The sequence below is a fragment of the Fusarium vanettenii genome (genome assembly GCF_000151355.1).
Source record: "Fusarium vanettenii 77-13-4 chromosome 2 genomic scaffold NECHAsca_26_chr2_2_0, whole genome shotgun sequence".
NCBI lineage: Eukaryota > Fungi > Ascomycota > Sordariomycetes > Hypocreales > Nectriaceae > Fusarium > Fusarium vanettenii.
Genome location: NW_003315859.1, coordinates 557,558 through 581,768, shown reverse-complemented (window position 1 = coordinate 581,768; position 24,211 = coordinate 557,558). Strand labels below are relative to the sequence as shown.

At 50.6% G+C, this 24,211-nt stretch overlaps 9 protein-coding genes across 9 annotated transcripts; 5 read left to right on the top strand and 4 right to left on the bottom strand.

Moving 5' to 3' along the window:
- Nucleotides 1-248: 248 nt before the first annotated feature.
- Nucleotides 249-2,843, bottom strand: NECHADRAFT_77119 (uncharacterized protein; the record flags this gene model as incomplete). Its single annotated transcript, XM_003043962.1, has 2 exons — nucleotides 249-1,871; nucleotides 1,923-2,843. The coding sequence occupies 2 exons, from the start codon at nucleotides 2,841-2,843 to the stop codon at nucleotides 249-251; spliced, it is 2,544 nt and encodes an 847-aa protein (XP_003044008.1).
- A 617-nt stretch (nucleotides 2,844-3,460) lies between these two features.
- On the bottom strand, nucleotides 3,461-5,626 carry NECHADRAFT_34648 (uncharacterized protein; the record flags this gene model as incomplete). The annotated part of the gene is made up of 3 exons (XM_003043961.1): nucleotides 3,461-5,023; nucleotides 5,077-5,508; nucleotides 5,573-5,626. The coding sequence occupies 3 exons, from the start codon at nucleotides 5,624-5,626 to the stop codon at nucleotides 3,461-3,463; spliced, it is 2,049 nt and encodes a 682-aa protein (XP_003044007.1).
- A 579-nt stretch (nucleotides 5,627-6,205) lies between these two features.
- On the bottom strand, nucleotides 6,206-8,653 carry NECHADRAFT_77117 (uncharacterized protein; the record flags this gene model as incomplete). The annotated part of the gene is made up of 3 exons (XM_003043960.1): nucleotides 6,206-6,987; nucleotides 7,018-7,049; nucleotides 7,125-8,653. The coding sequence occupies 3 exons, from the start codon at nucleotides 8,651-8,653 to the stop codon at nucleotides 6,206-6,208; spliced, it is 2,343 nt and encodes a 780-aa protein (XP_003044006.1).
- Nucleotides 8,654-9,633: 980 nt separating this feature from the next.
- Nucleotides 9,634-11,000, top strand: NECHADRAFT_26045 (uncharacterized protein; the record flags this gene model as incomplete). Its single annotated transcript, XM_003044070.1, has 3 exons — nucleotides 9,634-9,955; nucleotides 10,030-10,582; nucleotides 10,682-11,000. Coding segments are annotated over 3 exons (1,194 nt in total), but the record flags the coding sequence as incomplete, so codon positions are not given.
- A 2,168-nt stretch (nucleotides 11,001-13,168) lies between these two features.
- Nucleotides 13,169-13,645, top strand: NECHADRAFT_34508 (uncharacterized protein; the record flags this gene model as incomplete). The annotated part of the gene is made up of 1 exon (XM_003044069.1): nucleotides 13,169-13,645. The coding sequence occupies one exon, from the start codon at nucleotides 13,169-13,171 to the stop codon at nucleotides 13,643-13,645; it is 477 nt and encodes a 158-aa protein (XP_003044115.1).
- A 639-nt stretch (nucleotides 13,646-14,284) lies between these two features.
- NECHADRAFT_34651 (uncharacterized protein) lies at nucleotides 14,285-17,793 on the top strand (the record flags this gene model as incomplete). Its single annotated transcript, XM_003044068.1, has 8 exons — nucleotides 14,285-15,805; nucleotides 15,866-15,880; nucleotides 15,932-16,115; nucleotides 16,228-16,470; nucleotides 16,533-16,753; nucleotides 16,824-17,177; nucleotides 17,272-17,316; nucleotides 17,488-17,793. 8 exons carry the CDS (start codon nucleotides 14,285-14,287, stop codon nucleotides 17,791-17,793), a joined length of 2,889 nt encoding a protein of 962 aa, XP_003044114.1.
- An 868-nt stretch (nucleotides 17,794-18,661) lies between these two features.
- On the top strand, nucleotides 18,662-19,390 carry NECHADRAFT_34653 (uncharacterized protein; the record flags this gene model as incomplete). Its single annotated transcript, XM_003044067.1, has 1 exon — nucleotides 18,662-19,390. The coding sequence occupies one exon, from the start codon at nucleotides 18,662-18,664 to the stop codon at nucleotides 19,388-19,390; it is 729 nt and encodes a 242-aa protein (XP_003044113.1).
- Nucleotides 19,391-21,469: 2,079 nt separating this feature from the next.
- NECHADRAFT_34736 (uncharacterized protein) lies at nucleotides 21,470-21,631 on the bottom strand (the record flags this gene model as incomplete). Its single annotated transcript, XM_003043959.1, has 1 exon — nucleotides 21,470-21,631. A coding segment is annotated over one exon (162 nt), but the record flags the coding sequence as incomplete, so codon positions are not given.
- Nucleotides 21,632-22,353: 722 nt separating this feature from the next.
- NECHADRAFT_77112 (uncharacterized protein) lies at nucleotides 22,354-23,990 on the top strand (the record flags this gene model as incomplete). Its single annotated transcript, XM_003044066.1, has 3 exons — nucleotides 22,354-22,591; nucleotides 22,629-22,633; nucleotides 22,719-23,990. 3 exons carry the CDS (start codon nucleotides 22,354-22,356, stop codon nucleotides 23,988-23,990), a joined length of 1,515 nt encoding a protein of 504 aa, XP_003044112.1.
- Between the last annotated feature and the right edge of the window lie 221 nt (nucleotides 23,991-24,211).

Sequence of the window (24,211 nt, the reverse complement as noted above, 5' to 3'; positions counted from 1 at the left end):
TTTGCATGACCCGCTCGGGGAGAGTCCAATGGTTCGCATATTTGCTTGCCAAGGGCGCTACTTGGTAGTTACAACACACTCGCTTGACACGTCAATCGATCATTGACGTGTCAAGGCACAGCGAAAGTAATGAGTCAGGTCCTGGAGTAAAAAAGATGACGTTTGGAAAGCATACAATTTGCCCGAAGCTTTATGTTAGCACTGACTCGGTGCATACTTGATGTAGTTGGCAACGCTCTAGACTAGTGTCACTGGATTTTAATCTTTGCTAGAGAGCCTGAGAGGGTTGATGCAAAAGGCAGTTCTCTTCTCTCCTCGAATGCCCCTGATAACGGGTCTAGGACGGCTGACTGGAAAACACCATCGGGCCCTATGGGAAATCCTTCAGATATAATTGCTCCCGTCGCTGGTTGCGTGGTTTCGTGCAGCGTAATTTGGTCCCGGACAGTCTCGTAAGAGCAAACAGAGCAGCGATAAGTAGTCTTACTTGCTCCGTGAATGTAGCATGCGCCGACGAGTTTGTAGTGGTCGCCAACAGGGCGGAGTATAAATGGAACTGTAGCTCCTTCCAGGGTCCATACTTCATCCCAATCTTCAAGTTCCATAGGACCGAGCCCGAGCGAGTGATCCGTGCCGAATATTCTACGGCTCATGCCATACTGACTCATGCTGGTGATGAATTGCTCAAGCTCATCCTTGTCAAAGTGCCCTGGAGATGGTGATTGAGACATGCAGCGGCATGTTACCTTTTTGTTGGCCAGTTTGATAGTCCGATTGACGGCCTCATGGATAGCGTGAATATGCTGGTTACTAGCCTGCTCGATAGCCCAGCGGGGTGCAGCCTGGCGGACAATATTCATGGCCTGCTCGGTAGCCTGCTCGATGGGCTCATTGATAGACCAAATGATGCCCATCCTTTCATGCAAGATAGTGACCTGTTTGATCTGCCTCTCAATAGCCTCCTTAGTCGCCCGCTGGATGACCTGTTCGACCGTACTCTTGATAATGGGACTAATTTCCTGCTCGGTAATCCAGCTGGATGTTGTCCAGTTTTTCATAACCTGATTGGTCGCCTGCTCCGCTGTCTGTGCGATATTCAGCTTTGTGGCCGCCTTGATTCTTTGCCAGTGCATCTGGTCCATCTGAAAACAGTTCAAGCAGAATCCGCCAAACGCTGGTGGGATATCTGCCGGGAAGGTCGTGTCACTGGGATTGAAATCACCAGAAGGAGTGGCACCATGGTACAATGAAAGGATCCGACTCCAGAAATCTACCCTTTCGTCGCAGTGTTGAGTTCCGGGATTCTGGGACGGATTAAGAAGCCAGTGAATATTGCCCATTGTTGAAGACGATTGAGCATACAGGTCCGATGTTTGGTTGTAGATAGATCCGTTGGTGCCGCCTGAGGGAACCAGAGCTTGGCCAAAGATCTTTCTGTCTGTCCAGACGGTACCATACCGCCATCCAGTCACTTCGAGAATAGACTCCAGGGGGTAACCTAGCCTGGCAGTTGAACGTATGGTTTGGCCGTCCGGAACCGCTATCCGAGGGGCAGAGAACTCCCGCAGCTTTTTGAACTGTGCTGGTAAAGCGGTGGGGGATTTCCTCGTCCAGTCCGGAACCCAGGATGGCATGTATAATGCCGAGGTCCCGTCCACTTGCGAGAGAATTTCCAAAGTCTTGGTAGTATCGACGTGCCAGGCAGCGGCTTGCAGAAATATCCAGCCAGGTGTGGTTGAAGGTGAGTAATCCGCCTGTAGTGATAGCACTGACTCCTCTTGAAGGAGTCCCAAGATGGAATACACTTTGTCTCGAGCATCCTTGCAGGCACAATTCCGAGACACCTGCAATAACGACAAGAGATCCGAACGCTAGAATTGGTCAGCTTTGGTCAACAGTGGCGAGTTCCAGGGGGAACATACTCCTTCCAATCGGCGGTCTCCGGCCTCCGTCTGTCGTAGGCCGTAAGAAATGACTGGAGGTAGCACCAACGAGAGATTGCGAGCGGCCATCAGTCGTAAGAAGAGGTTTCCATGCTTAATAAGGTCCACCCAGCTCATCTGCTTCATTCCATACATGACCAAGATGCTCTTGGCCACGGCAACCTCCTGCAGCACCCAGACTCGATGAAACCACCGGCTTCGAAACAAAGAAATAAAGTCCGTGACCTGTGGTAACTGGCCGCCAGTGTCATTGCTCATGTAGTCTACCAGTCGGTCAAGGATAGGATTTCCTTCACCCAAGAAGACCACAACACGAATTGCGCTTCGGAAAATGGCAATCATATTCTTGACTTGGTGGTTCCGCTCCAGTATGTTGGATTGATCAATGCACACGGCGTCAACCCAGAGTCGGCGATCCACATCGTGTTTGCGGAGGCGCAAGAGAGCCAGCTCGCAGTTGTTGGTGATACCAATGGACTGGCTTTCACTGCCGCATTGTATCGCTCTGCTGATTGAGTCATCGCCTTTATCGTCGGCCCAGGTGTAAGAAAGTGCCTCGTAGATGGGCCCCTGCTGTAGGTTGACATGTTCCAGTTCACACTGGAGAGGATCTTCAAGCTTTCCTGCCTTGAGCACAAGAACACGAATCTGGCGCCCATTAGTGAGGTCAAGAGGCTGGTACTGGTAGCTGCGGGCACCAGGTGGTGTGATCCGCGCCGGATCGAACGTGTCTTGCGGACGAGGTTGGACCTGAACTTCAGCGTAGACATCTTTAGACGGGCGGCTGGCAGCATAGATGAGGGAGAATCCACAGCTTCTGCAGAATTCAACAGAGGTCTGGGGCATAGACCACCAATCGTTGTGGCGGCAACCTCGGCTGAGGACGAGGTCTGTAGACATGGCGATGGGTAGCTAGAGCCTGATTTCGGCCACCAAGAGAAGGGAAGAAATTGAAACAAATTTAGAGGGGAAAAGCGAAAGCGAGTTGACACTTTACATTCGTGAAAGAAGATAATCGCGTCGTAACAAGTTGTGATGGATCTTGGTGGTTGCTGCCTTCGTACCAAAACACCTTGCACAGCCACGCAGTGATTACTGAGGTGGGATGCCTTGCAGATCATGGTTGCTGCTCAGCCACTACCACTTGCGTCCTCTGATTTGGCGTCACCATATGTGACACTTGACGGCTATTGGCCAAAGCTATACATAAGATCCGAGTTGGCAAAATAAGGAGGTAAATACTATTGATTGTGACAACCTTCCAGATACTGGCAACTCGGAACATGTAGGAGTCACTTGGATCTATGCTGATGGAGCCTGTGCTTGACTGTTGGAAAATCACCCAACAGGTTGGATAACCTTCCTCTAAGGCCTGATGGAGGGGCAGAATGACCAGTTTCTACCATTGATACCACTTTCTTGACCCGTGACTGTCATCGCCGACCAGGAAGCAAAGCGAGATTATAGCCTCAGGTCTTTAAATTCTAAAGTGTCTCCAATCCGTGTCTAGTAGCTGATTAAATCTTGGATCTACAGCAGACACCTTGGGTTTGTTCATCCCCGGTGTACAGGACACTCTTGTTCTTCTCCTGTGTTGAGACGGCAACGTCTATACTAGGGTTACCTGAGAAGAAATTGACTGGCTTGAGCCCAACCATCATCTTCTCGCTTGGCATGACCGGCCAGTCTTCAATACGCGGGTTGTGAGTCGAGCCAAAGGTGTGCCAGATGACAATGTCGCTATTCCTCACAGAATGAGCCGTCCCCTCCGTATTGCGTTTGAGGATCTTGGAGGCGATCCCATCGCCGCCCGGCGACTGCATCGTATGTTTACCAGAAGGGAAATGGTCGTCGTCTTCGTAGCGAGTGATCCAGACGGCATGCTTGCCAAACTCAGAACGCTTGGCGTGGAATGAGTCGGGGTGAGATAGCAGCATCTGGCTATAAGCTGGCAAAAGCTTGAAGCCGACTGGAGTGTTTGTGATAGGGTTGACCTTGTTCTCATTGATGAACTTGAAGGTTCGGGCCTTGGTATGGTCGAGATCGAAGCCACCCTCTCGCTCAACGATCTTCTGTTCTGTCACGTAACCGACACCAAAAGGGTTATGCACAGGGGAATCTCCATATGGCAAGGCCTTGGACTCTTCAATAGAAAGTGAGTTGGAGTGTCCATCAATGGCTGGGTCTATGCGCAAGCTGAAGAGGTGCTGATGATAGGGGGCTAGCACTCCTGGCGCAACAACTGTGCCATAAGGGGTGTTCTCCTTAAACCCAACGTCTGTGGGCGCGGTGGATAGAATTCCAGTCGCTCGAACCTCGTAGAAGATGGAAGTATCCTGACAGAAGTGGAAAGCAAAGATGTACTCGTAGTTGCTAACTGTGATGATGGTTTGCAGCACTAGGATGCGGGAACGCGTGACGACGGCGTTGCCAGTTCTAAAGTTGGTGTGTTTCCACAGAATACCATCATCCTGCTCATGGCAGCAGATGACGTTGGGCAACTTGGTAGGCGTACCCTCGCTTGTGTTGTGATAACCATCGAAGTACTTGATGGTACCGAGACAGTCGCATCCGAGCTTTAGGTTGTTGGCATTGAGGCCAGCGCCGTCATTTCCGAGATCAAATGCGGCCTTGCGAGGGTAAGGAGACCTAGGGTCACCGTATGGGACAAACATTTCGGCCAAAGACAGCCGGTAGAAAAGACTACGTCCATCGTAGCGGATATCGTGGAGCGTTAAACCTTCGCGGTAGTTGAAACCAACTCGGAGATGCCACTTCTCCCAAGTAAGTTGATTTCCACGGATCTCAAAGGAGGGGCCATCAGGCTGCACCACCTGATAAGGCTTGGTGGTGGTGCGGGGGCTGGGTCGCAAATCAGGGTGATATTCGCTGGCAGACTGAGGGTGAATTCTCCTTCGATCAAAAGGACGGGACTCGTTGTGGATTCGTTCGTTGGGAGTAATTGGTAGTCGATACACTTTGGTGACCTTGAGTTGCTCCGAGACCTCAGCACACAAGTCGAGAGGGTATGCATAGTAGTTGGCATCAGGGTTTTCCACGAGGCGGAGATAGAACCAGCACTAAGAGATGGTTAGTCTTGTGTGCATTAATTCAGATGTACGCCAACTCATACCATGGTAATGCGCTGGGTCATGTCGTTCCTGCCATCAGTGGCATAGGCCCATGGCTCCACCACCACGGTAGCACCCTCAGGAAGTTGAAGACTGCGAATCTCTTTTTGGACCTCCTCGTTTGCCAGACAAGCTTTCTCAACCTTGCCCATATACTCGGCGTCGATATAGGAATGCTTCCCGGGATGATGCTGCTTCGCACTGACGCGGTTGTTGTCGAGGTCAACGACCAACTCGAAGAGCTGGTGGTTTCCGCTCTTGTTTTCCAACACCACTTCGACACGGGCACATCGTGTAGGAGGCTGACCTGGAGAATGGCCATGATGTTCTTGATCCAGGAAGGGTATCATTTCAGCCTTGGGGGGCTCGCGTAGGGTAATGACGCGGAAGTTGATCTCTTGCCCCGCAAAGTGAGGTCGAACAATGTCAGCAGCCTATATGGAGCAACCACTCACGAGTAAGTTATCATATGGGGTTTTTGACTGGGACGAGGCTCACCTTGGAGATTTCCTCAGGGCTGAGGGGATCAAAAGGGTGAACGGCTAGCATCATGAGAGCAATTGATAGATTAATGAAAGCTGGACAAGGGGTTTGACAGATGAATAGTCAGGGAGACAAAGGTTGAAAGGTTGATGATGTCAACGTCGGACAGGATGCAAGCAAGGGAGTATTTATGTTGCAAATGCCAAGACTGAGCTGTGTCTTGATTGCACGCCTTCCGGCTACAACTTCCTTTAGTGGCCAAGCAATATGAACAGCTGCAGATTTATGGAGATTTCCAGCCTCCAAAGGTATAGCGATGAGAGGTCTGCAACATCAAGACAATTTTCAGGAGACTATGCCTTTGGAGGTGCGACCGTACTGTGTCGGAATACCCTCCAAAGGAAAGGCCCAACAGCAGGCTCACAAATGACACCTCCACGTGCGGGGTATGGAGATCTCCCCCTTTAAAAGAAGTCCCGAGATAGATCTATTATGTAACAAACCGATATCGGATCTTCCAGTCAACAAGTGATTACCAACAGAAGCCGGCCCGGTATAGAGTTCTCCAGCCACATTCCATGAGCCAAAGTCAAGCTTGGTGAGGCTTGTAGACAAAGTTAAAACGCCACATACTCTCAGATAACTATCCTATTGACCATCTATGCTCTTGTCTTTTGGAGCCGCCCTAGACTGCTTCAAACTGGGGATTCTCATCGAACTGGTAAACTCCTTCACATCTTCATTACCATACTTGGTAGCCAGCTCGGATAGCTTCCGCATCATGACAAAACCACGCGCCGTTCTTGCCAAGTCGCATGCCGGGTTGAGGTACTCCTGAAGAAGGTCATGTTCCCCGATATCAGCAAGCCAGAACGCGATGCGCTCTACAATCGAGCTGCCACTTTCACATTCACTCCCTCCTGGCTCGTTGGAGACGGTGTACACGATAGATAAAGTAATCTTCTTCATCTCCTCATTGCCAAGGGTTATGGCCAAATGCACCAGTTTCCCCATCTTGGATAGTCCACTTGTTGTTGTGGCAGTCGGATCCCACTCGGGGTCAAGGTACTCCTGGAGAAGACCATCTTCACCAATTTCAGCAAGCCAGGCTGAAATACGCACCGGAGAAGAGACATGGCCGTCGACCTCATCGCCCCATAAAAGCTCAGCTAGACGTCCCTCCTGCTTTGAAAAGAACTTGCCAATCCCTCTATTCCACGACTCTGGATCGATCGATTGCAGCTGTCGTATGAATTTGAAGAGGCACTGATTTCGAGGCGGAATAACCAGGCTACTGCTGCTGACTTGTGCATCCAAAAGGTGTTCATGGCGCTGGACTTGAGAATGCAGAGAAGAAGAACAAGCCTGCTTGTCTGCAAGCTCTTGTGGGCTTGGCATTAAACCCAGGTACGACAGCTCTGCGACAAGGTCTATGAACCCACAGATGGAACAAAACTTACCACCTCGACAGTGACAACCATGGGAAGTACTTCTATACACAATATCCAGAGGTGAAGGGAATGGTCTCCTAATCCCCGAAAGTGCTGGTCGATTCTTCCTAACACACACAAACGCGGCCCAGACTCTTGCGCACTTTTCAATCTGCCAAGGCTGGAGCGTACAGTTTGAACCTCGGTCAACAGCGTGGTAGACCCATATCAGGGTTTGTGAGAGGGAGTGACTGAGCAAACTGTCCGCAGGATCGAACGAATTGGAATGAAGCCAAGCGTTTTCTGCCGCTGAAATCAGGTTGTCCCCATAATAGAAACGTCGCGACTCGTCTTTTATCGTGATCATGTCTTCACGAACCAACTCTTCCAGAATCCTCTTCAATATGTAGAGGGATATTGTTGGAGGTAGCAGCTTGTCATGTCGGCTCCACGACTTCAAATCCTCGTCAATACGACCTCTGACATTCCGGTTCAACAGAAAGCCTCTTAGTTTGTCCGGAGTGCTGGCGTTCATGCGCTGTAGCATCAATAGCAAGAGCTCCATGTTCCCCATGGGCACTTCGGAAATGACGTGTTGCGGTATGTGGTCTGTGAGTATCTTGTGTACTTCATTGAGACTGAGGGGCTTTTTGTCCAACTCGAGGCGGTCAAGATGTTGGGAACGGAGTGCCGTAAGCTGCTCCGCACACTCGACAAGGCATTCTCCGACCTTTGGGGGAGCGGTTACAGCAGCCTCTTTGAGCGCTGTGATGAGCAACTCGACTTCATCATGGTGCTCTTCACGAGACTTGTCTCGCAGCAGGTGTTGTTCGAGGATTTCGTCAAATGCTCTTGGCACGGGCAGTGTTTTGTCGCCAGCCCCATGGAGCTTCGGTTTCTCAGGTTGCCCAAGTAAGCCGATCTCAGCATCGCCCTTTTCCGTAGAACCTTTCAGCATATCGAGTAGACTGTGCTCCGTGGCGGAGAGAGTCCCTTGGTATGATTTGTACTGTAGATCATGGCTCATCGATGACCAGACATCCATCAGTAGTGAGCGGAGCTGAACTTCGAAAGGTTGGTTGATGTATTTCCCGGGCATTGGTGCCTCCGTAGGAGGTTCGGTATCTTGGATGCGCAACCAGATGTGATCTGCTGAATATTCCCCATGCACTTTGTCGTTGACTTGCCACTTTTTAGGCTTCCAGTCTCGACGAAACGAGCGCGTAGAACGATACTCGAAGAGTCTCCCAAGCATCTGAATGACCTCAGACTTCTGATTGGGGTAGAACAAGATGATACGAATGCCGACGAAGTCGATTTGGTCGGCCAAGATGCTGTCCCTGTCAGAGTATGGCTTCTGGAGGTTCCTCTCGTGCAGCTTCTTCTCTAAAGATTGGAGAGACTTGACTCTGCTTGTCACTCGTGCTCGGATGCCCAGATCACGTAAGCCATCCTCAATGACTTCGACTGCATATCTTCTCAGTGCATCCCATTCATCCTGATCCCCGGCGAATTCGTCCCGGATGAAGGATTTTATTGCGGCATTACCCTTGTCGTGCTCTTGAGTTCGGTAAAATCTGAGGGGCATGCCATCTCGTGCCGTTACGGTGATGAACCCCTCCCTGGACCGGCCGTCGTTGTCCAAGGCGGATATTGTACCACTCATTTTTGTGCGTGGGTTCCCCCGAGTGTCCTAGGAGGAGCTACGGGTGTCACTTTTTGACGAGGCTTCGGAGGATCATGAGTCAGGAGTCGCGCAATTTGTCGCCTAAGGGTACGGCAATGAATTATGCCTGCTCTGTTGTCAACAGCGGGTGCTTAAATTGTTGAAGACAGATATGGTGATTCGGGATCGTGCGGGAGTGTCCCGTCCCTCTCCATAACAATGGGAAATCAGAGAACTAGAACCCAACACCTCCGTCATCCCAGTGACCCCGCGGCGGGCAGTGCATGCCAAGAAGGGCACAGTTGAGGCAGGGCGGCTGATTTTCAACCTAACGCAAAGAAACTGGGGTTGATTGGATAGACCCAGTTCGGCAACTCTTGTAATCAAAGACATTGGAAAACAGCCCTGTGGTGTGGCTCAGCATATCCCCACTTTCAGATGCATGCGGGCGTTTGTTGGCATGTTGATGGCCTGTAAAAGCTGTCTTTCTTAGGCTCAGGGCTGGCTTCTTTGCCTCTCTAGCAAACACCAGGCTACGCCGACCCCTGCGAGGCTCACTTTAGCAAGTATGAGGGGCACCAGCATGGGACCTTGCCTCTCCAACAGCTTCACAGCAGGATTTTGTCTGGCCAAACATCATCATCAGAAGGCGCCTACACAAACACTCAACTGTTCTATCAGGCCCAAGTCTGAATACAACCCGTGGAAACTACACTATGATGTATAGACAAAAGGTCAAGATGCAGATGGAGCGCAGCCCCTGCCTCACAAATCTGTACGACTTTTTATCGCAGCCACGCACGCAAAGGGGACATTCCCGAATAGTGTCGTTGGACTTTGTGGCTTACAACAAGTCGCCAACATGCCGTTGGATTCAATCCGCAGACCTCCCCTCAGAGATTCAAACGGCTGGTGCTCCCGGTTCCGCCTCCCCCACGCTTGGCCAAATTCTCATCTTGGAAGATATATCACCTGAGGAGATGGAAATCCTTGGAAGCTCCCTCGACCTGGACCCGATGTTCTTTGCATCATATATCCGCCAGGCATGGCACAACTTGAGAGCGCAGGATCCTCAAGCCTGCACGTTACCATCACGGGAGCGCTCTCTCAACTTTCTGCCTCTGTACTACCACCGCACTGTGGTGACTCATGGTCTCGACTTGGACATGGCGCAGCTAGTGCGCACCTGCAATCACCAGCGGAAGCTTTTTGTCCTATCTCCCATCAAAGAGAAGCGCGTAGGGTTAGCACAGCACGCGTGCGTGGTCACGGTGACAGTGAGGGCGGATGGGAAGTTCTTGGGTAAGCTCAGTACCCATGATAAGCTGTGACTTTACAGCTTAATCCCATGTCTATCCTGCTAAACTGTGACCTAGGTATCATGCTCGTGGATCCGCCCTTCCAGGATTGGACCGACTATGCACCGATGCGCTCACACTTGCACTCACGGCTACCCAAGGACTTCAGCATGACCCCATTTTTGGGTGGTTGCGAGGACTTTCGGGACAAGACCACACCACATGACTCCGGAGTTACTCTCCAGCTGAACAACAATAGCACCAATAAAAATTACAAGGCACAGAGTGATCGCCGAGGTATGCTTGACGAGCTCGTCTACTATTGGATGTCTGCCTCTACACCAGCCCTAGCCATGTTAGAGGCATCTGCGCCGCCTTCGTTGCAGGCACTCGCATACTTGCCACTCCGAATCGTGGCAGCTGAGTGGGTGAACTACATCACGCTCATAGACTTTAGCCTCAAAGAATACGAATGGCGTGGTAGTGACGGTCGTGTTTCATCGACACGTCTTGTCGCAGGGCCGATGGACTGGACAGATAAGCTCGATGCCCTGGATGCACGGCTCCGTGCCCTACAGACGTGGCGCCGGCGTGTAATGGCCTCTACGCGCAAGATGCGACAGGTCGCCCGGTTTTTGGACCGTCCTGCACCCGGTATGGATGACGTAGGCTGCAACAGCTCCTCGTACTTCCCGTGCAGGCGCGGATCGGGAGGTAGCGCACCCTGCAGACACGCCGCCGGTGCTGCCTGGGCAGCACTCAAAGAAGACTACGCGGCCCTGGCGACGGAAATCACAGATCACGCAAACCGTCTCGAGAGCATCATACCCGTGGTGACGACGGGGATGACTCTGCTGGAGAATCGCCGCGCCTTGGCCGAAGCGGCCAACGTCGGCCGCCTAACTGCACTCGCTTTCTTCTTCCTCCCGCTGACCTTTGTTGCTGGCCTATTTAGCATCGATGGCTCTTATGGTCCTAGTGGTTCGCAGTTCTGGGTTTACTGGGCAGTTGCAATTCCTCTGGTGGCATTGGCTATGCTCCTGGCTCGCCCTCCTGCACGTATCACCATGATGCTTAAGGGTTTAGAGACGTGGTTAAGTAAGGGACCGTGGCAAAAGTGATCAATTCATCTAACTAGACAAGTGCGAGGCAGAGTGTGACGGGCCTCTGAGGTCCAACCAAGATCTACTACCATCCAAGACGGCGCATGCCCTCAGGAGAGAATTTCAGGCACACAATCAGCTGAGGATTCTGCTGTTGAGCTTGCCTCTGCTGAGCTTGCTGCTGCTGAGCCCGTTGCCGCTGTCGCATGTGGTAATAGTACTGAGCCCTTTGCGCCTCTGCTTCACGGTTGCTGTCCATGTTTGCGTCTTTTTGAAACAGCCAGATGTTAGTTACGAAATTTCAATGAGCACAATCGAGTGCTTACCTTGGATCGGTGCGAGAGGATGAGTGTGGTATCTTTGTGTTGGTGGGGTCTAATATGTGTTGTGAAATGCCGGAGAGGAATGGTGAAGGAAGAAGAGTAGAGTAAAGCGCTATACTTATAGTCAAGCTCCGGCTCTTCCATTTTCTTCTATCCAAGTCTGAGAGTTAAGAGCCAAGTGTCACCTCACTTACTATGTGTTGGGACGAATCATCGACATTCTGGATTCTACGCGCTCGTCTTCCAACTTCTTCAAGTTTCGACACCAGAACGCCCAATGGTCTTGTATTGGCGACCTACTTCTGACATCTGTGACTCGGATGTTGCCATTTGCCACACTGCCAACGCATGAAGGAGTATTATTAGTTGGCTGACCTGCACTTTCGATGGGATCATCATTGAACGAGGCTGTGTGGGTCTCAGCCGAGGTCAGAAGACGGCCTACGAAGCCATCGTTGTATTCTAAATTAAGCTTATTTCTGTATCCAAGCGGGGAGCTCGTATTCTGTGTGGTTCACCTCACGTATGGGGTCTTCGTCGAGGCAGAACCGAGTCAACACCCCAGAGGGGTGAAACTTGGCCCTCCAGGGACCCGTATGAGGCAGCTCATGCAGACGGGGAATGAACAGGCCAGCAAAGGTGGCCATGCCGAGACTAAGAATGCCATGGAATTCCGGTCAGGTGGGCGGTAGCCAAGCACTACTACTCTCATTTGAGATGCCAGCGAGGGCCAGGGCTGAAACCAGGCTGCGAATCACAAAGCATCAAGGCTTGTGGTTGACAGCCTGCCCTGTATGTGGCGTATCAGCAGACACTGCTTTCGGTCCCAATAACTGGCCGGCTGTGCTGCGCCTACGTATACGTTATGGATCGCTATCTTCTGCAGCTCTGTTATAACGATTTTGTGATTTCTTTGCCGGATGCTTGAATACTTTTCCGCAACAGCTATCCCCTAAGCCTGGAGGCCTCTTTTGAACGGATTTGTGAAGCAAGGCCTTCATAACTGCATAATACTAATGCAGTGTGGGATATCCAGAAACCGACGTGCATGATTCGAAGTCTAGGGTTGCGTTGTATTAGGTAGTAAAAATTTCCAACATCAGGGACTCTATACGTATCCGCTTGCTTCTAATTAGTGGTGATTGGAGTTAGTTTTTAAATCATGCATTGTTTAGCATAAACCTGGTGTCGCTATGACTGTCGAATAATGTCGTTGTATCTTGCCAGTTTAAGCTCATGCACCAGGTATTGATGTAGTCAGGGGAGCGGGACTCAGGCCTGGCAGCAACCTAAATATACAAAGTTTTTCACCTAACGTTTGCCTTCGAACTATCTCCCTTCTACGACTCGACCAACCTAGATATATTGCTAGATCTCGTGCCGATCGGAGCGGTATCAGGGCTACGCAACCAGCGATGCCCTCCGTTGCGGAATATTGACCCAGTTCGGTTGCCTGGAGCTCAATTCCTACACAATGATAGGATAAGCAATGACAGGCGAGGCGAGAGAAGATGGGGTAGTCTTAGTCACTTGCTCAGTTATCCGATAAAGGTCATCGGAGGTAAAGTGGGATGCGAGGAGAACATCTTACATGAAGACCTTGGTTGTGCAAGAGACTTTTCAAGCAGCTTCCTAACTTGATCTGAAGCAATAAAAAAGAGCCCCGTAAGTTGGGAACGTCCTCAGATACCGAAACTTTCAGTTTCATCCAAAATTCAAGACTTATTTGATTTGCTACTTTTTGTAATCACAACCCACCACCGACAAAATACCCTCAAAGGCGCCGACGGAATGACTACTGGCTCATGTGCCTGCGGTACCTTGACCTACGCTTTCAACATCGATCCTCTTGTCTGTGTAGGAGTGAACCTTCTGTCGCTATATGTTCTCTCTGCTAATCTGTGTCTTGGTCTTCAGGTACTCTGCCATTGCAACGGTTGCAAGCGCTCCTCCAGCTCTGTTTACACCCACAACCTTCTCGTACCGGCCGCCAACTTCACGACTTCGGGCATTTCCAAGGCATACACAGACAAGGGAGAGTCGGGGAAAGATCGATATTTTCACTTCTGCCTGGAATGCGGGACTACACTTTACATCGTGAGCGAGAATATCCCAGGGGTTGTTGTAATCAAGGCGGGCACTCTGGATGACTTGGCCCTAAACGAGACAAAGCATAGACCTACTGTTGAGATTTTCTGCAAGGAAAAATACAGCTGGTTGCCGGATATCGAAGGGGCTAGGAAGTTCAACGGTGCGATGGAACATTAAAAAGGTAATCTGGAAGAAGCAGGTCGATCTATTGAATACTTCGTTGCTACTTAATGTCATTCCTCTAGCCACATTAGATCCCTTTGGAATTTCTTAGAACGAAACGCCAAAATCAGCATGGCTGGGCTAATATGAGGAGGCCTCGGTTGCTTCAGGGCGTGCCTGCGTCCAATCGGGCCGCCCGACCTGTCGTGCAACCATTCCGCTGGCCATGCATATGCGAGTTTGGAGAAAAGAGGCAACTTCTCCCCTAGAGCTGAAAGATTCTAGAGATAAAGACCGACCACCAACGCCTGTGCTGTCGCCCGAGGCTTCCCCGCTTGCTTATTCGTTTCCACCAACTTATTTCCTTAGCCAGGGCAATCATTACATCCCAAGAGCATGAACATCTGATCCTTTTCGACAAACAATTTACCTGTCTATCTTCAAAGCATACAACTGCTCCTGTGAGAATTATTCGGCTCACTCATCAAGCTTTCAACCACTGTGTCAAAGGAGAGCATCGCAGCGGCATCATGGGTTACTACGATGATGACGGTAAGCTTACTTCCGATGGATTTTGAACTACAAGAACGGCTAATATTGCGAATCCTTCCAGGTATATATTACCTCACTGGCGATGACGATCACGCCCCACAAATGGTCACCATCCCCTGCCGCGAGATCCGCCTGGGTAACTTCCTGATGCTCCAAGGCCGTCCCTGTTGGGTCAAACGCATCGATAATACCCCCTCTGCCACCGGCCAGTACCGATACGCCGGTGTTGACCTCTTCACCAAGCAGCCCCATGAGCAGTCATCCATCACCTCCAAACCCGCTCCTGGCGTTGTCGTCCCTATTATGTACGGGCCTGTTTTCCATCAGTACCGTATTCTTGATATACAGGAGGGCCAGATCCTCGCCATGGACGAGACTGGCTCCCGCAGGGCGGACCTCCCCGTCTTTGACCACTTCAACCTCCACACACGCCTCAGAAACGCCTTCAAGTTTAGCCATGGTCTTGTTCGCGCCCTCGTTCTTAGATACGGCGACGAGGAGCTCGCCGTGGACATGAAAATTGTCTCAGGGACAGGGCAACCTGTAGGTGAAGATAACTTCCAGCTACATGTGGCTGCACGCAAAGGTCAGGAGTGGAAGGTCCGCAAACTTCTCGAAAATGAAGCGATTGTCAAAGGACTAGACCCGTTTAACGGGACAGCCCTTTTCGGCGCCTTAGAAAACCATTATGACACCGTGGCTCGCCTACTCATTGACGCGGATATTGACCTCAATGTCGTGGACAAATTCGGGCGGACAGCGCTGGATATCGCTACCTCCAACCCCGAGCCTCAGTCGATGGTCGACCTGCTCCTGGAAAAAGGTGTATCGCCCATAGAAGGTGTCAGACCCAGTGTCTTGGACTTGCTCTTGGCATCAGCAAGGGGGGATACAAGTACAGTCCACGACCTATTGAGCAGCGACATCTCGGACTCGGTGGCCGACAATGTTCAACGCGTGGACCCGAATGAACGGGATCGGCTTGGATACACAGCTCTTCATGAAGCTGCTTGCTTTGCTAATTGTCAGATCGCGAGTATGCTTATCGAACACAAGGCAAATGTCGACGCGGTAATCACTTCTAGTGGTGACACGGTGTTGCATGCTGTAATCGAGAGGGGTCGCAAGCATCGCCGGTTCCTGCCCCAGAGCCGACAACAAACCCCTCCTCTAAGGGAGGACCACGTCCAGGTCGTCAAATTGTTGTTGGAACAGGGCGCTTCTACCAAGCGTCGACGCAAAGATGGACGGACCGTTCAAGACCTTGTGTCATTGGAGCTTATGTCTCCAGATCTGACTAACACTGAACAGCGTATCCTTCAGCACATCCTGGTGCTGTTGAGCAGTTCGACTGCTGTGAAAGAGGCGGCCGAAAGAGAGCCTGAACCACGAGAAGCGGGCGTGGATGGCGGGACCATCGAGCTTTGCAACTATTTCAAGCTGCAACTTCAATGCCATTATTCTAGACGTGACCCGGAAGTTCGTGAAGTTCCCATTGGGAACTTTCTATACAGCCAAACTGCGAATGATTTTGGGTTGCGCGTGATTCAGGAACTTGAGGGTTGGGCGACTGGGCAGTCGGTGGAGGATTGTTGGAGATGGGTGCATCTACCTGTGAACAATGTAAGCTGCCAGCAAAGCTAACCAAAGCTAGCCACCTTCAGCCTGCTAACATGGCAGTAGAAAGTCTGGGTCGAGGTTCGAAAACCGACTATGAAAGACTTTTACCACACTAACACGCAACGTTAGGACATCATCGGTTTACTAAGCGGCATGAAGGGGGCTATATTAAGAGCATATTCTGACGCGATGGCGACGTTTGTTGGCGGATCATACCACGAAGTTCGAGGACCAGCTCCTCATGCTCGACTACGCAGGCCATCGTTCACTCCCTACCTTGGGTCCCACGGGGGAATATTTTCACTGGCCGTGGGTTTTTGATATACCAGATGTACCCGGATGACGTCAAAGCTAACATTTCATGTTCCAGGTTCCGTTCCTTGACACTCAAGCCCTTGATTGTCTCCCTAGGGGAAAGTGCCAAGACCCTAAGTGCAGGGAGAATTTCTTAAACATGAACAAGCTCGGGGAGAAGTACAACACTCCCGATGGAAGTCCAGGGAATTTGCACGTCCCATTCACACTGGACCAGTCTTACTACTTGTCTCTCACGGACTCGACGTATCGCGATAAAGATCAGGTGGTGGCCAAATACGCGGATCGACGAAAGAACAAAAACAAGAGTCTTCTCATGGTAAATCAGATGTGGGTCTGGAAAATCGACGCCAGTAAGTGTTACCTATATCGCGGCAGTTCCTGGATACGCGGATATCTGATAGTCTTTTGGTAGAAACTGTTATTACTGCATTGCCTGATCGCCGGCACCCTATCAAGGAGCAATCAACTTTCGTAGCTCGCATTTGCAAAATCATGGAGCAAGATCGACCTTTGAGTTTGGACTCTATGTTTCTCCAAATGATGAAATGCGCCTTTGACCTCGTTGATGCACCCCCTATTGCCGGTCTCAACGAGAATGTGCTTGATATCTTTGAACAGAGCATCGCACACTGGGTAGGTCATTAACGGAAAAAAATCAAGAGTTAAAATCGAATGCCTATTAATGATCTTTCTTATTTTTCAGGCACATCAAGAGGCTCACTGTTATGAAGAATTCCATGGAAAGCAAGAAGCGTGGAGGGATTCAACCCAACCTAAAAACTGCAGCCGGGAGGCAAGGGGGAAAGACGAAAAGAATATGTGCGACATTGGAAAGGAGGTTGGGTATATTCGGGAGATCAAGGATATTCAAGATGAGTTGAGAATGATCGAACGGGTTCTCGAGGACCAGAGAACCGTGGTCGATCAATATGAAGCCGGCCGAAGGAATTTACCATTTTCAGAAAAGGGTACACTGGACGACCTGAAACAGAGCATCCTCTTCCGGATTTCCAAGATTCAAAAGCTTTCGCGGGACGCATCCTCGGTAGAGAACTCGGTGAGTCAAAGTATCCCTATCCAATATTTTTTTCATTGGGAAATGCCCTCCGCTCTGTACTTTAGGACTTCTAACATCGTTTCAACCCTCACAGCTCAACCATCTGCTAGACATCAAGCAGAAACAAGCCAACCTGAATGTGGCAAGAGATACACGTCGGTTAGCCAACAAAGCCGAAGACAGAGCACTGGATGGAGAGTGGCAAACCAAGCTGCTTTTCATCTTCACCGTTGTCACCGTTTTTTTCGTAGGATTTCCCGTACTCCCCCGGAAAGGGTTGTTACGATCCTTTACTAATGAGCTTACTTAGACACCCGTCTCGTTCGTGTGTACGTTTCTCGCCGTGCCGACTCTAGAATTTCCGCGAGGTAATGGTGATGGCGATGTTGCCTGGGGGTGGTGGCAAGTATTTGTTGGGGCTTGTGAGTCAAATTATGTGCTTTGCCGTCTCTTGCTAACACAACCTCTCCTAGTGGTGACAGAAATGGCTACATTTGTGGCTATTGGAATGTGCTGGGTTGTACGGCCTGACGAAGACGGGAATCTTCATCTACGGAAGAGGAAAGATTGGCGACAGGACGAGGAGTGTCAAAGGCCGCAGGCGCGAACAGACTAAGTTGTTGGACATCATGGGACGGATCGTCAGCTCTGACATTGATCTAAGCATTAATTATACTATACCAAGTAAGTTAATTAATAAAGATTCTTCTAAGCGATGCATCAACCCCACCAAAGTTGGCGCGTAGGTATGCATAATAAGGTCGGGCAACTCTCATACCCTTATCTTGAAATGGATAATAACGAGTAAGTATAATAATAAATTTTAACTTCCCCTAGCAAATTCTGAACGTCTTTGGCCTAAAGTCTAGTAGTCTAGCTAGGCCTCGGACATTTAGTGTCGACACGCTCGGTATTGAGGAGCCTCATGCTTGCCAATACGACCAGTGTTTGGCAGCAGGACTGATGTTGAAGAAAGGACAACAAAGGGTTCGACAATCGGGATGCTACTCCGGGTGCTAGGAATCTCTCATCATCAAGTTAACCGCTTTAAGGCCAAAGGGACTTGATGCAAAACAGGTTAGAGAGATGATAGAGAACATCATAAGATACCTAAGCCAGTAGCGGGACCTGGCTGCGGAATAAAATCCATACCTAAGCCCCGTGGCTAAAAACTCCAGAGCCTGCTTCTGCAAATCCATCTAATTTTAGCTTGGGTAGTTATGTAGACCTGTATCGGAAAGTGATTAATTTATCTTTGAAGCCGCAGATTCTTGCTCCGCACTCCTGAAGATCCGGAGTAGTTCTCGGGGAGGATGCCGATGTCTCGATTAATAAGCCGACCAAACCGAAAATCAGAGCAAAGAACCGTGACATATTTAACGCTTTCTTCGTAAAATATCCGACCATTCAGCACGATTACGGAAAACTCCTTCTCCTTGTACTAGATCCATCATAGCTTATCTCACAACTCCCTCACCATCAACATGACAACAGTAGATAGAGTACCCGAGACGCCACAACAACCTCGTTTGCGGGTCCTTGCCTTGTCCAAGACAGCTGGTTACCGCCACGAGTGCATCCCTGCCAGCATCGCCGCTCTACGCGTGCTCGGGGATCGCACGCGTTTGTTTAACCTGGTGTCCACCGAGGACGCCAGCATCTTGTCTCCTGATACCCTCGCTGGCTACGCAACCGTTATTTTCCTCCACACCACCGGCCCGTTCCTCAACGACGTCCAACTTGCCGCCCTGCAGAGTTATGTACGCGCCGGTGGTGGCTTCATCGGTGTCCACGCTGCCGCGAGTGGTAACAAGGAGTCAGAATGGTATGGCCGCCTCGTCGGTGCGCACTTTGACTATCACCCCACCCCAGAGGAGGGAACGCTGGTGATCGAAGACGCGGGGCATGAGATCATGTCGGGTAACTCAGTTGGTGAGCGGCGGTGGATGGATGAGTGGTATAACTTCAAGACGCACCCACGGGAGAACGCAAACCTGCATGTGCTGGTGCGCGGCGACACAAGTTCGTTCCAGGGCGGCAATATGGGCGACGACCACCCACTGGTGTGGTGTCAGGAGTTTGAAGGCGGTCGGTCATTTTACACGGCCCTGGGACACTTTGACGAGGCCTATGAGGATGAGTGGTTCATGGGCCAGTTGGAGCGGGCAATTGTCTGGACAGCAGACGCAGGCAAGAGAGAGACGGATAAATAGACTACCCTGAAAGGAAAGGAGCCTTTGAAGGACCAGAGCACATGGTTAGATCCTCCCAGGCGACTGTGACGTAAGGTCTACGGAGAGGGAGTTATGTAGATGAGATGACGATCCTTGATATCAATTTTTTTTCTTGTCTTTTGATGGGCATTCCTCCATAAGCGATGAAATCTAGGCAAATGCAAAGTCGAAGTTGTGCGTCCTTGGCTTTAATGTATCAGGGACAAATGGACCAAACTCATCTTCCGGTGACCAACAAATACGAAGAATCTCTGACAGTTTCTGGATCCGGACTGCATCATCAGTAGCCACCCTCCCAAGAAAGCTCTGAGCAAGCCGCATAAAATCCACGTCGGGCGAGAGGACCTGAGAGAGATTCTATTTGTATGTGCCGTTAGCCCAGTCCTGCACCAGATGGTTCATTGTGCAGATTCTCTCACCTTGTGCATTTCCTGATATTCTATGGCGGTATCTCCGGTTGATATTGCAGCTGCCACCTCCTCGAACCTAGAGAACCACGGAAGAGCTTTTCCTAAATCACAGCCCTTTCTTGACAACATGTCACCAAGGTAATGCGTCAGCTCCCGGATTCCATTCACACTGGGTTCTGCATTGAGCCCAGCTGTATCTTGACTGACAGCAGCCAAAAGGACAAGAGCGGCAGATGTTGGATAAACCAAAACGCGCCTGTGCATATGAGCAATGAATCCCGGCTGTGGGCAAGGAAGACATACCAAAGAGCTGCAAACTGCTGCGTGGGCAGGCAATGCATTAAACGAATTGTTGCTTGCGCTGATGCTATGCAGTCGCCCACGGAGGTGAGGCCTATCATTCTCTGCATTTTCATTTTCAGGTCATGATATATAAAATGCATCAAGATAACGGGAAGTGGCAGATTCTCTCTGCCAGGCCGGTATTGCTCGTGAGGTCGAAACGATGCCGGGATGTTCATTTTCCAATCTTCCAACTCTCGATGCAAGCTTTCGGCTCTCATCGAAATATCCTGCCAAGAAAGGTGCTTTGTAGCACTAGAAAGGAGCTGATGGTATACGTCATGCTGAATCTTTGTAAGCTCAGCTCGATGTCTCATGATGTTGATACCATGATCCATCCCCGGCACTTCGAGACACAAAGCAGGATCCAGTGGGATCTCTGCTGGGAGATCTTTGCCTGAAAGATCTGGGATCATTGGCGGTATACCAATCTTGAACGCAAGATCAATATCCAGGCAAGCGAGAGTCCAGAAAACGCGCAACTGAATCTCCGTATCCTTCACACATGCTTCGTGAGAACGGGAAAGTTGGCACATCTGGTATGCACGCACTGCAAGCGTGTTGAGATGAGATGCGATATGAAGATCTGCGTTGCCCAACATGAACATGACCATGATGAGCATGGCTTCAGAAGCGAGTTCGCTAGTGCCTTGGAAAAGCAAGAGTGGAACTATAGAAAAAGCACTCTTGGTGTACGCCCAGGATGCTGGTGCCAGCTCGCCAAACGCAGAGTTTGCAGTTTTGCATTGAACACCCAGTGCGAGCGAGGCGTTGCAAATTGCCATCCTAGCCGACCTTTCTACAAAGTTGTCGGATTCTTGAGGCGTGATAAGCTCTTGGAGATGGCTCATCTCGAGAAGGGGGTACAGATCGGAAATATCTTGGACGACGTCCTCAAGCCTCGTCAGGACTTTGGTGTAGGAATGCGGTGGGCTGAACAGTGCCATCTTGAACTTGTCAGTCTTGACCGTGGATCTTATGAACTCGATGAAGTGCATTTGTAGAAATGATGCCGTGGGATTGCCCGGCTGCTGCTGGCTGGCGCCTTCGTTTGAAGACTCCGCGACACAGATCCTCTCCAAAGGCGACATGTGCAATGCAGTCAGATTCTGACTCAAAGCATTTGCTTGCGTAGAAGCCGTGCTCGTGGGCTCTTCAGTCCTTGCATCCTGCAAGGGGGATGGAGAGCCTTCAACGTGGTCACTGTGGCCTTCATCGGTGGAGCTAGACGCGCCCGGCTTAAGAGACTCTTCGAGTCGCTTGAGCCTCTCCTCCAATTTATGTGCATACTCCTTGCTGCTAGGGGTTAGTCTTGCTCGATAAGTGGTGAAATGGCTTTGCACCTTTTGCCGGGACCTCGAAATCTCCTTTGCTGATACACGCATTGAATGCCGCGCTTTTGGCATTGGCAGCATGAGGGACGCTGACCATCGCATTTTGACTTGCGTTTCTGGCAAGCCAGGCAAGCCTACATACAAGGGTCCGTTAAAGCATGCACTGGGTGTTTGGGGGACATTTGTGAGCAAGGTTGAGCGAATTGAAGACTTACGTTGTGCAATCGGGCCCGAGGATGCGACGAGCCGTCTTCAGGAATATCATTTTCCATCTTATTTTGACTTTGATGTGGCCATGAAGAAGAAGAAGTTGTCTGGGTCTTCCCTCGAGGGTGTTTTGGACGTGCCAAGTCTTGGAAAGATTAGTCATTTTAGTAGTTTGTCATGGCCGGAATCAAATTGCCTCCGACGCGTCTATTTGGTGATTTTGTCTAGGGTAGGTGGGACAACCTCGCACCACGCAGATTCGCGCCGCTTTCAGAGGTCTCAGGCCCTTGTTAATAGCCTCTTCTACTCATATCAAACCTCTTCGTAGAAATATGTGAGATCCCTTATCGTGTCTCTGAGTTAAATCGTCTGGGCCCATGTGGTGTGTCTTACGTATTTTCTGGTAAAGAAGGGAACCGCATGTACTTGCACATCTTGCATATCAAACATTGATGTAATGAGTTCCCGACGTTAAGATACTCTCTATGAGCTGCCGGGCGATAGTTATTGTTTTATATATAAACCTACTCGCCAAAGTGTTTCTATCAACCGTTACTCAACCTTTAATCAAACCTCTCCTCTGATCAATCTTTGACCAACATACCTACCTTGGGTTCAACTCACCGTCAATCGCCAACTACGCCACATAATGACGAACGACTTTTCAAAGCTCGGCCGTCTCACGTCTTTTGAGCCAGAATTTGACGTTATCATCGTTGGCTCGGGTCACAATGGCCTTCTTGCAGCTGCATACCTTGCCAAAGCTGGAAAAAAGGTTCTCGTTCTTGAACGGCAGTCGTACCCTGGCGGAGGTGTGGCGTCTCTGCCTATGGCTGAGCCAGGCTACACCAGCGAACGTCACAGTGCCATCCATCAGATGATCATGGGTAACCCCCTGATCACTGATGATAAGCTCAACTTCAGTCCAAGTACGGGTTGCAGTATCTTCCACTGGAGCCGGCGTATGCCATCATCTTCAAAGAGGGTGTCCTTTCTCTATACCGAGACATGAAGCGGACTGCCGATGCCATCACCGCCATCTCAAACCTAGTGGAAGGCGAAGCGTACAAACGCTTCGCCAAACTCGCGACCAAGATCACCAAGCTCGTCATGCCAGGCATGTTTGTTCCTCTGTCTACGACACCCCCAGATTTATCCAGCCATCCCGATGTCGCCGCGGCTCTTGAGTCGAGTGCGAAGTGTAGCTCTCTTGACATAGTCAACGAGTACTTCAAGGACCCAATTGTGAGGGTAGCCATTCTTCGACTTGTCACCGAGATTCAACTGGCGCATCCCAAGACCCCAGGAACTGGCTTGATGGCGTATCTGGGCATTGGATTGATGACCTTGTACGGGTTGGCAGTGCCCCGAGGAGGTGGCTCAGCCTTTACTGCAGCTGTTTCCAGATGCCTGGAGGCACATGGAGGGGAAATTCGTCTCAACACCGAAGTCATCAAGGTCGTTACCGAGAATGGCCGAGCTGTTGGCGTCCGAACGCGAGCCGGTGAGATTCGAGCGCGAGAATGTGTCGTGGCTCAGATTCACCCACACATCTTGGGCAAGCTTGTGGATGGCATCGACCCAACTATCACAGCGGCGGCTTCCAAGACCAAACTGTCCGAGTACAACCTTGTGGTCGTCCACGCTACCTTGGAAAACCCACTCAACTTCAAGGCAGGAGGAGTGGCAAACCATGTGGTGATGAACACCATCTGCCCAGGTAGCGTCGAGGAGCTCCTCAAGAGCTACGACACCATGGATAAAAGCGAGATACCAGATGTCATCATGACGAGCGCGTCAGCCATCAATGTTACCGACCCAACACGGGCTTCAGCTGGAAAGTTCATCCTCCATGCCGTTGTGATGGTTCGTGCAGACCACGCTCGCGTTGGCTTCCAGGGATGGGATGAGGTCAAAGATGAGGTGATGCAAAAGTTCTTCCGCTACTTGTCTGACTATCTTGTGGACTTTACTCCCGATCAAATCCGGGCATATCACGTCGTTACCCCCAAAGACCACCAGGATGATACACCCAGTTTCCAGGGCGGTGATATCTGTGGTCTCTCGATGTCTTCAGATCAGATGGGCCCTCTTCGTCCTACTCCAGAGTTGGCTCAGTATCGTGTCCTTGGAGTAAAGGGTTTGTATCTAGCCGGCCCCTTTATGCATCCAGGTGGTGGCGTCTGGGGTGGCGGTCGTCCTGTGGCCATACGTGTGATGGAAGATATGGGGATCGACTTCGACGCGGCGATCAAGACTGATAGGACAAAGGCATCGCACCTTTGAATGGGGAAACCCAGACTTGTATCTACATAACGGACCACATCAGAAAGGTGTGGGCGCTGATATTCTCCAACAATATCAATACCTCAAGCCATCGAGGTCACCACTCTGAAGTCCCTTCTCAATCATCTCTCTGTGCTGGCTAGAATAACAGATGACCTCATAGCCGGACTAGAGAGGGACACTAAAGAAACAAGGCATCAGGGTCTGTTTACTGCAAGAAT